Source organism: Balaenoptera acutorostrata, chromosome 8 (genome assembly GCF_949987535.1).
Source record: "Balaenoptera acutorostrata chromosome 8, mBalAcu1.1, whole genome shotgun sequence".
Classification (NCBI taxonomy): domain Eukaryota; kingdom Metazoa; phylum Chordata; class Mammalia; order Artiodactyla; family Balaenopteridae; genus Balaenoptera; species Balaenoptera acutorostrata.
The window spans coordinates 21,296,375-21,313,517 of NC_080071.1; the positions used below are offsets into that span (position 1 = coordinate 21,296,375).

Here is a 17,143-nt window from a genome sequence, read left to right on the forward strand (position 1 = left end):
TTGAATCTATATGAAGATGAGTAAGGAATGTAACTTTTATTCCAAGTTTACATAAGGCATCAATCTGTTATATTCAAAGCTGGGTTACCCCACACTATAAAATGAAGTTCCTCTCCACTTGTCTTTCATATAATGTGACTCTTAACTTACCTTAAGGATTTAGACATATTTTATGCCATCACAGCACCAGTCCCATAATGAAAAACATCAACACCTAAGGATGAACTGCAATGAAAATCCTCTACCTGTGGAGGATACTGCATCACGTGTTGTAAAGTGCTGAGTTAATCAAAATAATGGGTAAGATAATAAAATTAAGACTGTAGCACATCTAGATACTAAATCTTTTCTTTTTTTTTTTTGGATACTAAATCTTTAGCCAGGGTAATTGTAAGGCCAGCTTCATTTCTTACTCTTATTTCAGGAATTAGTCTTATGTTGTAGTCTAATGTCTAAAAACATTTGTTTTATATATTTGGTTCAGTTGCCTGATTGCTTACAGCAGGAGGCTAAAGATAATTCCAGTTCCTTCCTCATGTACAGAAGTGAACTTAGTGTTCAATATTCTTTTTAGATTTTGATTCCAAAGCAATGTAACTATTTCTAAATCAACTAGAATGCAACATCTCTTAAAAATTACCATCTTGTTGTTATTCCATAATACTACCAACACTCAAATTAGTTTTGGAATATTTTGGTGAGAAAATGCATTCAAATAATGTTCAGAGTAATCAAGAAAATCAGTCTTATCATGTTCTGAGGAATTTTATTTGAAGGCCAAAGACCTTCCCAACTGAAGCTTACTAAGTTTGTTGCCAATGCGTAAATTACTCGACCTTTTTGGTATTGGTTTTGTCATCTGTAAAATGGGCTGTATCCTGGCCTATATGAATGGGGCCCTCTGGAATTGTGCAGCATGTAGCCTGAATTGCTGCAAAGCAGTAGCCCAGGCTATATTAAGATGCTTTCATCTGAAACAAAATATTCAAATCAAAATTGCTTATGCAATAAATTATCTCACCTAGCAAAATGTTCAGAGGTAGTATGGCTCTAAGATTAATTTGATGGCTCATGTCATCAAGAACCCAAGTCCTTTCCATCTCCCTCACTTCCCCCATCTTCAGCATTACTGTTACCATCTCTCAGGTTTGTCTCTGCATAGCTGAATGATGGTTGCAGTAGCTCCAAGCATCATGGCCTCCCATAACCATCTCCAAAGACCAAAAGGGACAGAAATTCTCCTCTGAACAATTCCCCAGAAGACTTCTCTCATATGTCACTGCCCAGGATTGTATCACATGCTCATTCTTTAAGCAATCACTTTCAACAGGAATGGAATTACCATGATTGGCTTACTAATTAAAATATTTATCCTCCTGGGGCTAAAAAAGTGCCCACTTTCCCATGAAGTTTATGGCCAACCAACATCTACAGAGTGGATGGAAGGAAGAAGACGACAAGACAGCCAGCTACTGAATAGGCAATTAAAGTGTCTTCCACATGAAAAATACCTATACAATAAAAAGCTATTTAACTTAAGTGAAATAATAGATGTGAAAGTAATACACAACTCAATTATTATGTAAATGTTATGCCTCAACCTTTAATCTTTAAATGGCATCATTCAGTATATTCACCAGTTATATTTACCAGCTAAATTTACCATACTTGGTTTGTGACTTTTTAAATGTTAAAAAAAGCACACTTTTTTGCAGCAATATTATGATCTATAGGTAAGGAAGATGACAAAGATGTTAGTCTTCCCAAATTCTACCAACCAGAGAAAAAAAGCACTGTTAATGTTTTATACATCCCTGCAGAAAAAAAGCACTAACATTTTAGTATATGCATCCCTGCAAAGTTTGCCCCATGCTAAGTGCATTAAATATATTTTAACAGAATTACTATACATACTATACTATAACCAGCCTTTTCACTTAATTTACCAATATTAATATAGATTTTCATGATAATTTTTAATGGCTGAATAGAATCAGCCTTTGTTTTTGAACAGTCACTTCTATATTCAAAAGAATTGAGATTTGCTATAATGAGGATATTCAGAAAAGCAATATTGAAGAAGAGTTGTAAACATAATTGAAGAATTAGAGGAATCACTAGATGAGAACATACCTTTCAAGGCCTTCCACTGTCTCCATACAAACCTGCCATGTAAATGTCTTGTTAGCCTTTGGTGATGTAATGACCTTGCTGAGCTTTCCTTTCATCTCAGCGCAAGGTTTATTCCCAACTGGCTATAAGCCTTAGGTCTCTTTCATTCACTACTGAATCCCTCTTCAAGATTCAACCACATTCTTTGGTATCCATTACCATGATTATTAGGGCTATTTTTTAATTTTTATTTTTTTATTTATTTAATAAACATTTATTTTTGGCTGCATTGGGTCTTCGTTGCTGCACATGGGCTATCTCTAGTTGCGGCGAGCGGGGGCTACTCTTCACTGGGGCACGTGGGCCTCTCACTGTGGTGGCTTCTCTTGTTGCGGAGCACGGGCTCTGGGCACGCTAGCTTCAGTAGTTGTGGCACACGGGCTCAGCAGTTGTGGCTCGCGGGCTCTAGAGCGCAGTCTTAGTAGTTGTGGCTCATGGGCCCAGTTGCTCTGCAGCATGTGGGATCCTCCCAGAGCAGGGCTTGAACCCGTGTCCCCTGCACGGGCAGGCGGATTCTCAACCACTGCGCCAGCAGGGAAGTCCCAGGGCTATTTTTTATTAAAGGACATGGTAAGGAGTTTGTTCAGGGAGAATAAGGGCACTCTTAGAAGTCCAGCTTGATACTTAATTTTTTTTTTTTAATTTCAAGAATGAACTACATACAACTTATAGTATACCTCACAATGCTTTTATTTAGTCATCCAAGTGAGAACAACCCAAATGACCTTCATGTGTATGGTCAGGGTAGAGATAGAACAAATAGATCTCAGATATTAATTTTGCTAAGGTGCAAAATTCTCTTCCAGTGAAGGTCCAGAGGATCCAAATTATCTTTTCCTTTAACCCTGCCTTTAGCCAACTTGTTACCCATCACATTTCCAAGCACTGCTTTTGCTACAGTAACTCATAAGTCTATATAAGCTCCAACAATGCCTAAGAACTCTCAATATTTTCTACTCACCTCCATTTACCCGAGCTTTCGCCTGCTCATCTCCTGAATGTTCCGTCTCCTGAATATCGTTGGCTGAATATAAAATTTGGGGCAGTTTTATAGTCCCTAAAAAGCAGACAGGGTTAGATATGATGTCTACATAAAACAGAAACTACAAAAAGGCAATCAAAGTTGAAGCTGCTAATAAGATTGGAGAAATTGCTCGATATCCCTCAAAACATGGTATTCAAATTCAAAATCTGTAATAAATTGTTAGTGAAAATTAATCCAAACAAATATTGAATACTGGTTGAGAAGTAGGGGGAAGAATCCTCTTCCACTGCTAGTAGGAGTGTAAACTGGTGTAGTCATCTGTAGGGTAGTATGGCAATAGCATGGAAAGTTAGTGTGCACATACCTAACAACTTGGGGACTCTCCCCTACATATAGATCCTAGAGAAACTCTTACTACAGTCTGTTAGTTATCTATTGCTATGTAACAAATTACTCAAAACTGAGTGGCTTAAAACAACAATAAACATTTATTATTCCACAGTTTCTTTGGGTCAAGAATTCAGGAGTGTCTCAGGGTCTCTTGTAAAGTTGCAGTCCAGATATTGGCCGGGGGTCCTGTCATCTGTTTAACTTCAGCTGAAGGATCCACTTCTAAGATGCTGCCGTCACATGGCTTGCACGTTGGTGCTAGCTGTTGGCTGTCCCATGGGGTTGCTACAGTGTCCTCAACAACACTGTAGTTGGCTTTACCAGGAGCAAGTGATCCAAGAGAACAAGGTGGAAATAGCAATGTATTTATGACCTAGTCTGGGAATTCACACATCACTCTGCCATATTATGTTGGTCACACAGACAAAACCCGATACAATGTGGGAAGGGATTACACAGGGGCATGAATCATTTGGGACCATCTAGGAAACAGGCTTGCACACGCAGGTCCATAGAAGACATGTATGACAACATTCACCGCAGTATTATTTGCAGTGACAAGGAGTTGCAGGCAACTTAGGTTTTCATTCTGAGAGAAGTTTGAAAGTAAAATGTGGTATACACCTGTGATGGAATACCTTGTAGCAATCAAAAGTAATGAACCAGATTTATGTATTCCTTTTTCAACTCAAAAGAAACAAAATTAGAAAAATAGAATGACATGTATAGCATGATGCAACTGATACAAGTTTAAAAAAACACTGTATATATATATATTTTTTCCACATTATATATTTTTAAAGATGTGTTGCTAAATACATATATAAAAGGTTGAGTGGAAAGACATATGTGGTTGTATGTGGGAGGAAAGGGAATTGAAGAGGAGCTGAAGGAAGAAGTAAGAAAATGAAAGAAAAGAGGGGCTTTGCAAGAACAATGTGAAGAGTGTATCATGAATTGAGGAGAGGAATTATTTCAATCCTATGTAGTTGAGGTTTAAAAAAAAAAAATTGTTTTTAAGGCAGAGTTGTAATGTGGCCCAAGCAGGCCTCCTAAGAGATCTAACTGAGGCAAAATTCCTAGTAGATAAGGTTCCACTAGTTTCTCTGTGTTGTATTCTTTATGAGTCATATTCCTGTGGAAGGAAAATTTCAATTGTCTTAAAATACCTCTCTTATCTCCTTGTTGGAATGAAATTCTTTTAACAGAACACAAACTTCTTTCGTTTCTCAAATGCAAATAACCTTGAGAGAGGTAGCCCACAAATACAATTTATAAAAAGGAGTAAATCATTGATATCAGATTTCCTCATTAAGGATGTGTTTCATGGGAGGCTAAATGAACAGGATTTTAAATTTCTTGAAAGGGTATGGGGGGTAGAGGGGATAGAAAATAGAAGGAGCACAGAGGGGGTGCATTAAGGGACCAAAGACAGATCAGCTCCCTCATGATTTTGATTAAAACTACTGCTTTTAACAAATTTCATTTTGGGGTTGAAATAAGAAAAATAGATTACCTTGCATTTATGGTAATTTAGTTCTTTTGAGTTCAAGGTATACCCACAGATAAATTTTCATTTGTTTAATTTGAACCACGGTTAACAACTAAATAAATATATTAATTTACTCTCTAGATGTTGTTTCAAACTGATGACTATTTTTGGGGTTCGGTAGTAGTGGATTGATTGGTTTATCCTTAGGATAAATCAAAATCTATACTTGAGGTCAGGCCAATTTTTTATAATTCACAGAGCAACCAGGACTAAAATGGAGAAGGTTCAGGTTAAAGCCTAAGTTATCTTAGTAAAAGTATGTTGTGCATACTTGTAATTGTATGATAGCAGAGGGTTAGGAAAATGTTTTTATATTTGAGGAGAATAATAATACTGGTTTTATTGAAGATAGGCCCAACCTATGGCACTGTGAATGCAAGAGTCATTCACATAACAAATGATCCACATGTGCATTGTAACAATTGTTCTGGAGACTAATTGTGGCCCTTTGGGGATCACGGCCAGTACTTCTTGAACAGCTACTCCTGCCGAGTAGCAACAATGAAGACAGCAGTCCAAAGTAGCCAATAGTCACCTTTCTTTTTTTCAGGGATATTTAATTTATTTTTAAAAGAAAATTAATCACTCTTGAAAAACTGTTCTTCGTGTGTGTTTAAGTATTTTATTTCTCATTCGTCCCTCGGACATCAGACATGTTAATATCAAGCTCTTATATGCCATCTAATATAAAGTAATGTAACCACGTATGCTCCCTAAGGCAAAACACCCTCATGAAGACGACTCTCCATGCAGCATCTGGCAGCCAGTTCTATAAACACAAAAACCACGCACTTAATTCACAACACCACCTTGTTCTCTGTTCCACATGGTATTTTTGATTGAGCACCAGCTCCTTAAGGCATCACTGTAATATTTGGTTAACAGAAACTGACATATGTACATAATAACAGCTGATTTTCATATAAGCCTTCACAAACACTCTAGGAATTTTGGAAAATACTCTGAGGTTATGAAGCATTCTAAAATTTAGTATTTCTTCAAGACTTTTCTATTCTCCCTTCACTACTTATTAAAAGCCCTTTACTAAGGACATTAGCTAAGGATCACTTCTGCACTAGACTGTAAGCTCCATGAAGGTAGGGCCTGTGCCTGTCTTGTTCATCAATGATTCCTCAGACGCCCAGCAAGGCATCAAATCATAGTTCACGAATGCTTGAACTTGTATCTCATGACTTATTAGACAAATTTATATAATAAATTTTTCTTAATGACAACTGGGTTGTATGTCTACAATAGAGACATTTCACCTATTAGAACACGACCTTAAAAATATTCTAATATTTTCATATTAGAAATGTGAAATAAACAATAAAACGTGGTCCAGAGAGGTTCAGAGACTCATGAAAGTCACATCACTTGACTTAAGACCACCTGCCTCCACCCAGCCCAGTGTTCTTTCAACCACACTCTGCTGCTCCTCCTTTATGATTCTGTAAAAAGCAAATTTAAATTAACTAGTTTTTTTTGGGAAAAAAAAAAAATTTCCAGGTTCATTAAGAAAAACTAAAAAACTAGTTTGTAAAAGTCTTTTATTGTATCCGTGCCACACATAGTAGTGAAAAATAACACTCCTAAAAAAAAGAATGCTACCTTTTCCACAACATTTTATTTTAAATAAAACTTCAAGTACTCTTACATAGGTACAAAAAAATTCTGATCTACTTGCCTCCAACAGGCCACCACAACACACAGTAGATAAAACACAGTGGTTACAAATGTCTGTTAAATTTATTTCTGAGGCAAGGCAAATGGGAGGGAAATGTTTCTATGAAAAAATACTGTGTGCGTAGGAAATTGTCACAATTTTATTCCACATGGATACAAATGATTATACTTTAAATTTAGGCCCTGGTGGCTTAAAATTATATAACAAAATAGAAAAAATGGAAAACTAATATCCTCTACACCCTGTTTCAAAGGCAGGCACTACCAAGATCAAGGAGACGCCACAGTGTTGGTAGAGGATAATTACTGTACAAGCTGTATAGCTATAATTACCTTCAGACTAAAATAAAATGCTACAATCCTTCTAAGGCATAAACAATAATGTCTGCAAACAATATATACACATAATACATATTTAAAACAAGACTTAATATAAACAATAATGAACAGTATATACATGTCAATTTTTCTTCACTGTCTTGAAATACAATTTAACTACACAAGTGATGCAGCAACATATATATATATATATATAAATATATATATATATATATATATATATATATATATAAATGTACTTGTAACTCTACAGTAAAGTTTATTTTTGGTGCTTTTATAGCACATCAGTGTAAACAGTTTAACTTGGCTTTGTTTTATATTTTAAAACATTCCTTGTTGTATTTTCAAGATTTAAAGCAATTTTTCTAGTTCTTCCTTTTCACAGAAAACGAAGATTCTGGATGTGGTTTAATCATAAATAATTCATAAAATTAAATACATTCACTAAAAAATAAACTACAAAGTAAAAAAATGAAAAATAGATATTTATTGAGAGGGAAAGGAGAACCATTTCCCACGTTAGAGCTCTGGTGTTGAATATTCAGTGCGATTTGATATATTTTAATTGCTATTGCACTATAACACCCTTTCCTTTGAAAATTCTTTGGGTGTGCTTCCCTGTTCTACCTAAATTAGCTGATAAATCACACAAACCAATAACCAAGGGCCTTGGTTGTTGTAGGAGTGAAGCCTTTAAAAACGGTATCATTCTTCTGATACTTTTTTTGTGTGTGATACTTATTTTAAGGAAAAAAAAGTCATTATGTATGTGCCTTGCACATGTATGTAAATACAGTTCACATTGCTGGTTCGTCTGTCCTTGTTTAAAAGGAAAAAAACAAGAGAGATTATTATAACTTCAGCTCACTTTGAAAGTATCTGTCCACTTTTTTTCAAAATACTTCCTCATACTGTGGCCAGCTCTGCCTATATCAGAATCATCTTCATTAAATGTTTCACAGTTGTCAAAAACAAGCCTGACATCTAGAGCAAAAGTTTCAAGGTTTGGATACCTGAAAGAAAACACATGATTACAGGTTGCTTTTGTAGGCTGGTTTTGTTTTGCAAACAAATGAAGAGGTAATAAAAGATAAAATAAAACATAAAACTGAAAGGAAAAAGAAAAAGATTAGGGTAACTGCATTTAAACTGATACAAAACATATTATACCCTCTTATAAATAGGACATTTAAAAGACTGCACGTGTTCTGGGCATATAGAATTTAAAGACAGGTTAAATGGAAAACAGATTTCTCTTGAAGATCAAGATATATTTCAACAAACTAGCATTTTTCTTACATCCAATTTCCTGTTCGACCTGTATCACAATTCTGTTACAGGACTCATCCTACTTGATTAGTTTATTAACTCTGACCAACTGTATCACTTGCAGTATCCTGTTTATCACACTCAAAAATATTTAGCTACAGTAGAAATAATATAAATGCTTCCCATGCACTATGTACATGACACTTGCCCTGTAGCTTTTACATACAACCCAGGATAGGTCACTCTGTGTTAAACCTTGCCCCTTTCCCATTTCTCTTCTTCTCTCTTCAGATATGCTCTTTTGCTCAAACACTGTCATATGATGATCCAAAACAAGCAAAAAAAGCGTGTGCTATCTCTTTACCGGAGATAACATTATCAGGAAACTGCCTTTCAATGAGAAGCACTGTGAACTCAGTGCTTTTTTTGGTGGGATAATCCCAGTCCTCTTTCCCTGTAAGAACACAGAGAAGAGAACTGAAAGGTGCATGAATATGCCTAGACTTATTAGTAAGGAAGAAGTGGTGCATTTCAAGCCAAATCAATACATTTTGAAAAAGGGCTTTTGGAAATTCAAATTTAAATTAATTCTAACTTATGACAAACTGAATACTAAAATAATTTACCCATCAGAAATACCTATGAAGCACACACTGATGCTCTGAGATCTGGTAAAAGTGGAATTATTTCTTTGATGAAATACTTTGTACAGTCTTTTCACTCCTTTCTTCTAATATGTGCAATAATAAAAGAAGAAAATTTCTTTATCTGTAATGAGCTCACAGAATTGTCAGCCCTATGTAACCTCACCCATTTCCCTTTTCTTCTGGGAATTATTATTTTTTAAATTAAGGTGAAATTCACATAACATATTAACCATTTAAGGTAGATAATTAAGGCATTTAGCACACTCACAACATTGCATTACGTAGTTCCATAACACTGTCATTACCCCAAAAGGAAACTCTATCCATCAAGCATTTACTCTCTATTCCTTTCTATCCCCAGCCCGTGGCAACCATCAACCTGTCTTTTGGTCTCTATACATTTACCTATTCTGGACATTTCACATAAATGCAATCATATAACATGTGTGGGAATAATTTTTATAAAATATTTTAAAGTTGCCTTGAGAAATATTTATCTCTTTAGACTGTTCCTGACTACAAGAAAACGTTAATGATTAGCGCTAGGGAGACAAATCCGGGAGAGAATTTTAGGCGAGATTCTAGATGAAATAAGTGCAACAGAAGGAAGGGGCAGCTGATGGAACCCAGAAAGATTCATTGAAGGAGGCACTTCCTCCCCTCTGTTCTCTAAGTTTCTAGTTTAAAATTTGAAATACTGTTTGTGAGTTTGGGTCCCAGCTCATTAATTTGGGTTTAATGAGATAAGTCGAAGTTAGAGGAGTCTGAATTCTCTGAATTCTGTCTCCCACACCTGGCATCACAAACGGGATTATAAAGAACTGCCTCTCTCTGCTTGCTTCTGCTGTGACCTCCTCCATTTACCGGCGCTCATTCTCAAAAGGGAGCTTAGATTTTGCAGATCTTCTGGTAATTCTGTGTTAATGTGTAAGCCTATTTATTTTGAGGTTTAGGTTCATCCTCTATCCAGGAACTGGAGAATTATGGAAGTTAAAGCCAGGAACTGAACACTGGGAAGGTTTTCCTGCCTAAGTCTCTGTCTTCGTCATGCTGATTGTAAAGTCCATTGCTACCCCTGCCACCAAGTTCTGATTATTTTGATAGAAAAAGCAAAAGAACCAGTTCATATATAGACAGAAGTTTTTGCTATTTGGATCATATAAGAACCAATAGTTTTAATGTTTTCGGAATTTAGGCAGGTCCCTTTCAAAATTGAAAAATAGTAAAATGGAACAGACATAATTCTTTAAAAGATTGACAGTTCAGCCTCCAGAGAAACTAGTCATTTGGTCAGTCTTGTAAAACATCTGATACATGTAAGACAGACACTGATCTTTATGAGTTAAGTTCTACTCAACTCTTCTAAACTGAGTTTAAATTACAGATTACAGTGATTTTCACCAAAAGAATATCTAGGAAAAACATAATAATAATAACAATAATAATGTAATTAAATATATTTTATAGTTTTTTTTAATGTAAAGTTCCTTCCTTCTCTTTATTTATGACTTTGCTTGAAGTGATGTGCATGGGCTACACTAAGGTAAATTGGTATGCAGGAATAAAGGGTGCAGGGAGAATGGAGAAGGGAGATGCACAGCTCCTGGTCATTAACACATGGAATGCTTTTGTGTGGGCTTGTTTTGTAAGAGAACAGCCTTATTCTTGTGGCTCCAAAACGTCTAGAACCAGTGTCCAATGTCCAGAGCCAACTAAATGCCAACATCTAACAGCTGCTACTCTCTGGCAAGAAGTCTGAGGCAATTTAACAAAGATCATTAACTGTGGCCAGAAGTCATTTTGCTCTTTGGATAGGATCACAAAGAGAATATGGTAGAGAGGAGCAAATAATAATTTTCTTCCACATTTAATAAACACATTTTTAGTATTCTCCAACAACTCACAATAAAGCTTTTAATAGTTAAAATTTCCAGTGATCTTCTATCTCTACATTGTAATAATCTGAAAGTATTACAGAGTCAATTTTTATTAAATCCACATGAGACAGTGTCAATATTCCACTGATGTACAATACAAGCTCTAGCTTACATGTAATTTACTTTGGGAGGCTTTCTTGATACTCTTCCTTACCTTCCAGGCTGAGTTTGGTGCCCTTCCAATGTCAAAATGCTTTATCACACTGCTTTTTAATTATTTAAATAATTTTAATTGATTTGTCTTACATACTATACTCCCCTGACCAAACGCGCGCACACACACACACACACACACACACACACACACACACACCCCTCTCCAAAGGCAGAGCCTATGTCTTTGCTGTTAATGTATTTTTGGCTCACTAGAAAAGTACCCAGCATATACCAAGCATTCAATAAATATTGAACTGAAATGATTTACTTACTGTCCACTACTTAATTTCTCTCTAATTGTGGAAAAATCCATAGGCTTCTTAATAACTTTCTTATAACCAGGAACAAGTTTCAAGTTTACAGGAAGTAGAAAAGGCCATGCATCCTCATGAGTTTCCATTTCAGTAAGGATCATACTAAAGAAGACAATGTCTGAAATCAGTATCTATGCTTTAGAAATATCTATTTTTATTAAAAATTTACCTTTCATAATCTTTCAAGTAAAAATGCAAATTAATTTATTTAAAAAGATAAAAGAATATATTTACTTATACTATAGACTTTCATTTCCTACTTACACAAATTGTCAAAAAGTTGCCTTTAGTATGGTAGAAGATTTCTAAGCAAATAAAATAGGAAGTTGTAAATATACAGTACATGAAAACTGAAATAATACCTGCAAAGAGCTAGGTCCTTGGAGTCATCTCTTTTAGGTTTCTTAACAGAAGTAAAACTTTCTTGTTTTGACAAATTAATAGAAGTGTTTTCCTCCATTTTTCTTTTTTTCAGGTCTTTGATTCCTCTTTTTAATGAACTACTTGTAGATGCAGAGTCTTCATCTTCAGTATCCCCTGTTAAAGTTACTTTCTTGCCTTTTTTTGACTCAGTCTTTTTTCCTTTGACATGAAGTTTTTTGATTTTTAGAGTTTGACCACTTGCCTTTAATTTAAAAAAAAAAAAGGAAATGAGGTATAAGAAAAATAACTGTCTACAGGCCTTTTATTATTTTAAATTAGGAAAGCCTGACAGGGCCAACAAAAAGAATGTTATCTCTGATCTCGAAGGTTGATCATTTTATTATTTTTAAGAGAGATCTATGAATTTGTTCTCCCATGATATGAGGCAAAAATCTAATAAAGCATGAAAAATTTATTTTGGGAATTCTTACAATCTGAAGATGTTGATGTCGTGGTAATCCATCTTCGGAACTATAGAACTTATCAGCAGTATTTCTTTAATCTAGGTCAGTGGACCCCAACCTTTTTGGCACCAGGGACCGGTTTCACGTAAGAAAATTTTTCCATGGACAAGGGGATGGTTGAGGCGGTAATGCGAGCAATGGGGAGGACTGGGGAGCGGCAGATGAAGCTTTGCTCGCTCCCCTGCCACTCACCTCCTGCTGCGCGGCCTGGTTCCTAACAGGCCACCAACCGGTAACGGGTCTGAGGCCTGGGGGTTGGGGACCCCTGGTCTAGGTCACTAACTGAATGAGTTTAAAGATACAAAGGTACTATCTTTCGGAGCACAGTATAATTAAGAACAAAGGTTGAATATAAACAAAAATATAGATCTTATTAATAAGAAAGTTGAAGAGATAATTAAAAAGCTAGGCCAAAACAAGGAAAATAGCTCATGAAGTGTCAAATAGAGAAAAAGTCCTTTGTAAATGATCAGATCTACTGGAAATTGATATTTCTTTCTAGATAAAGAAAAAAAGCATTTTCTATAAGAATAGAGTTCCACAAACTTGTGGTTACCAGGTGTGAACAAAGCAGAGGTGAAGGAAGAGGGAAAAAAATGTCTGTTTTTGAGGAAAACAATAAAGAAATAGTATAAAAGAGATTATATTTGGAATCAAAGAACATGATTTCCAGCTATGGCTCTGTCAGTAACTAGCTATGGAACTTTGTACAAAAATATCTGTGAGTCCCTGTTTTCTCACCTGTAAAATAAGAAAGATAAGCCACACAATTGGTACGGTCATCCTAGCTCTAAAATTACACGGGGGGGGAAAAAAAAACCCAAAAAACTTCAAAAAAACTCAACATGGCCTTACGCAATCTAACTACAATGTACAGGCAGCACACTGATGTAACAATAGCTGCCCACCACGCCCCTCAACCTAGAAATAGCGAAATAAATCTGTATTTTCAGATTTTACAATATCACAGTAAATATAGTAGATCATAGAAGAATATCAGTGCAAAGACCCCGTAATGTATGGTTTTTGTTTGAATTTTCCAGAACAGTGTTTATCCTCTTTCAGCAAATTATTTCCTCTCTTACCCAGACTATTAAGAAATCTTAGACTTAAGACTTAGGGTCAGATATCAATCAGCTGTAATTTAAAGTTGGATGTATCCTTGAAATGAATTTGGCTGAAAAACGTTTCTCTGGAGTATTTCATACCAATTTCTTTGAGGATTTCAGGACCTCTTCTAGCATTATTTTTTAAAATTGCTTTTAATCAAGCAATTAAAATTATTTATTTCTCTATTGGCAGGTTAAAAGTATAGTTAAAGAGATATTTTAATTGACTAAAATAATAAGACAAACCATAAATCTAACATCTTCCCCATACCATATGAAAGAATCACTACCCCTTGAAACTAACTGGAATAATTAAAATGTTTTACTAAGTCTCTTCTCCATTTAGTTTATTAATTTTTATTCACTAAAATCTGATTATTTTGAGTTTTTATATTACACTGAGATTTTAGCACTCTGAAATCATAAAAAAGAGAAAGAATGCTTAATTCATGAGGAAAAGGTCTATTTAATGAAGATTAAATTAAGTTAGATTGAGTAATTGTGTTACTTAAAAAGAACAAAATTTCATGAATAACGGGTCAAAATTTCTAGTTCCCATTTGAACTAAAATACTATTGGGTTGGCCAAAAAGTTCATGCGGGTTTTTCCATAAGATGTTACAGGATCCCAATACTTGGGATCATAGTCTAACAAATTAATACTCATAGTAAGAAAACATGAAATTTAAATCCACAGAAATAAAAACTTTTGTGATGTTTTAAAAAGACAATGAAGCCTCTCTCTTTCTGTGATAAATGATGTTTATCAGCTTACCTCATTAGATCATGCACATACACTTTTAAAAGCAAGCTTTTACACAGTTGCTCTGTTACTGATGACTTTGTTCTTGGACAGAGAAGCCTCCCTTCCCCACCCTTTCTATCTTATTAGAGCCCAAATCCAAAGAGGAACTTCAGGATATCTTAAACCGAACCTATCAGATTACACATACAAGGGCTCATTTCTGTGATGTTTGTATATCTATATATCCGAAGTTGCGAACTGGTGGCTCAGAGGCCGTAAACAGCCCACAGAATGTGTTGTTGTTTGGCTCATAATGCTTGTAAAAATCCTGAATTTGTTGCCAACATTTAACATTTGGGAGGGCATGCATAAAAATCCATAATCTTGAAATACTGGTAGATCCTGGAACACTGGGCCCACATGTCTACGTGACGGCTGGAGTTGAGCAATGTCTGTCACATATAAATGGGGCCATGGCTTGACTTTCCTGTTTGCTACAGTCCCAACTCTTTTGTGTTATTTGGCTTTTGTAGGCACTGGAATTTAAAATTTCTTGTGTGTGTGTGTGTGTGTGTGTGTGTGTGTGTATGAGTGTGTATAAATATGTATATATACACACATGCCAAGTTTTTTGATTCTGTGATCCTGAGAGAAAGTATATATATATTTATCTTTAATATATATACATAGTGTATGTATATATATTGGCATGAAAACACACATATACACAGAATAAAAACAGTCACAATGACATATGCAGAAATAGCTATTTGAGAGCAAGATGTATAATATAAATATTTGTAAATAACTGAATTACTGGAAAGATATTGTTAAAACCTTAACTTTAAAAATCTTTACCAAAATCCAATGTTTATAAGATTTTTTATTGCTGTAAGAAACATAACACCTAATCCACCACATTTAAAAAACAAGAGAGCAGAGGCTTAGAAAGCTGCATTTACATCGAAGGGTTTAGATGAGATCATACACCTCACATCTTCTACTCCACTCCTGAAATGATAGATAGCCAGAATTCAAATTTACAGGAAACAAAACCTCCTATAGCCTACCAGATGATACCCCCAAGAATTAAAACACTGATTTGTGGGCTTCCCTGGTGGCGCAGTGGTTGAGAATCTGCCTGCTAATGCAGGGGGCACGGGTTCGAGCCCTGGTCTGGGAAGATCCCACATGCCGCGGAGCAACTAGGCCTGTGAGCCACAACTACTGAGCCTGCGCGTCTGCAGCCTGTGCTCCGCAACAAGAGAGGCCACAATAGTGAGAGGCCTGCGCACCGTGATGAAGAGTGGCCCCCGCTTGCCGCAACTAGAGAAAGCCCTAGCACAGAAACGAAGACCCAACATAGCAATCAATCAATCAATTAATCAATAAAAAAAAGACTCCTCATTTCCTCCTCTTCCCCTTTAAAAAAAAAAAAAACAAAAACAAAACACTGATTTGTTAGTAATTCATAAAGTATTAGAGACACTTTCTATAACTTGACATTTATGAAGTTAAAAGGTAAGTTATGTACCACCAGCAAAGATTATTATTAAACTACATTTAACTATATATAACAAAAATGATCAAGTAATGAGAAATAAAAAAGCAATTATTAGTGAATATGGTGCCATGTGAGACCTCTGCTGTTTTGTAAAATATAACCTAAAATATAATAAGGTATTAATATAAATATATCACAAAAAATAAATATATCACAGAATTTTAAAGTCATGAAAACCTTCAAACACACGACCATATTTGATCCTTACAAATCCCCGCAAAGCAGATACGATTCCATTTTACAGATATAACTTTGAAGCTAAGAAAGCACTCCATATTTATAGATCTGGGAGTTGAGAAAAACCAGAAAAGGAGACTGAAAAGGAGCAAAAGCAAGAAGAACATCAGGTGAGTATGGTATCCTAGAAGACAAGTGAAAACAGTATTTCAAGGAGGAGGGGAAGTTCCATTCTATCAAATGTAAGTGATGGGTTAGATGAGATCTAAGCACTGATCACTAGACCGAGCAATGTGGAAGTCATTTGTGGGCATAGTAAGAGAAATTTTGGAGAAGCTGTGGAGATGAAAATATTACTGGAGTGAGTTTAAGAGTGAATCAGAGGAGAGAAATCAGAAAGAACCAGAACAGAAAACTTTCCAGTAAAGGGAAGGGGAGAAATGGGGGAAGTGGACCAAGGAAGAAGTGAGGCCAAAAGAGGGTTTTTGTTTAGTTTTTGTAAGATGGGAGAAATAGTAGCATGTTAGTAGGCTGAAGAGAAAGAACCCAGTGTAGAAGGAAAAATTGATGATGCAGGAGAAGACAGAACTGCTGGAGCCATTCTCCTAAGGAGGTGAGAGGGGATGGGATCTGAAGCACAAGTGGGGTTACTGGCTTAGTTAGGGGCACACAAGCAGTTCATGGCAACAGGAGGGAAGGTAGAGTATGAGAGCCCAGATATAGGAAGGATGGTAGGTGTGGTGGTGGATGCTTGTGATATTTTCTTCTGATGGCTTCCATTATCATAGTGAAATGGGAGTAAGGTCATCAGCTGAGAATGAGGATGGAGGAGACAGTAAATTATCAGGCACCACTAAAGGCCCTCTTAGCCTTAAATTTAAAGGGCTGGGTGTTTTCTCCAGCCACATTCAAGATACCTTTGTATCTGAATATATAGATGCTGGAGAAGTCAGAGAGTTGGATTAACCAGAATGACGGTTTTACCAAGTGAGAGAGAGGCACAGGAGCTAAGGGTGGATGCAGTGATTATAGGAGGAAAGAGAGGACATGAATGGGGAGAGGGACAGTGAAAAGGTCTTAAGATAAATGAATTGAAGGTCCTGATGAGATCAAAGAATTATTGGAGTTGGAGCGCTAGAGGGAGTGAACAGGAAAGAAAGGAGGCAGTGGAGAGATGGATGCTTGAAACTGAGTTTATGACGTGGTGGTAGTTAC

General features: G+C 35.8%; 1 protein-coding gene across 16 annotated transcripts in view; it reads right to left on the reverse strand.

Moving 5' to 3' along the window:
• Positions 1–6,632: 6,632 nt before the first annotated feature.
• BAZ2B (bromodomain adjacent to zinc finger domain 2B) overlaps positions 6,633–17,143 on the reverse strand; it is a 299,743-nt gene continuing 289,232 nt past the window's right edge. For all 16 annotated transcript variants that reach the window (XM_057550749.1, XM_007183142.3, XM_057550748.1 and 13 more), the window contains 3 exons: positions 11,810–12,072; positions 11,406–11,549; positions 6,633–8,137 (listed from right to left, as the gene is read on the reverse strand). In XM_057550749.1, the coding sequence (XP_057406732.1) occupies positions 7,984–8,137; positions 11,406–11,549; positions 11,810–12,072 (561 nt within the window). In that variant the 3' untranslated portion in view covers positions 6,633–7,983. The remainder of the gene's footprint in view (positions 8,138–11,405; positions 11,550–11,809; positions 12,073–17,143) is intronic.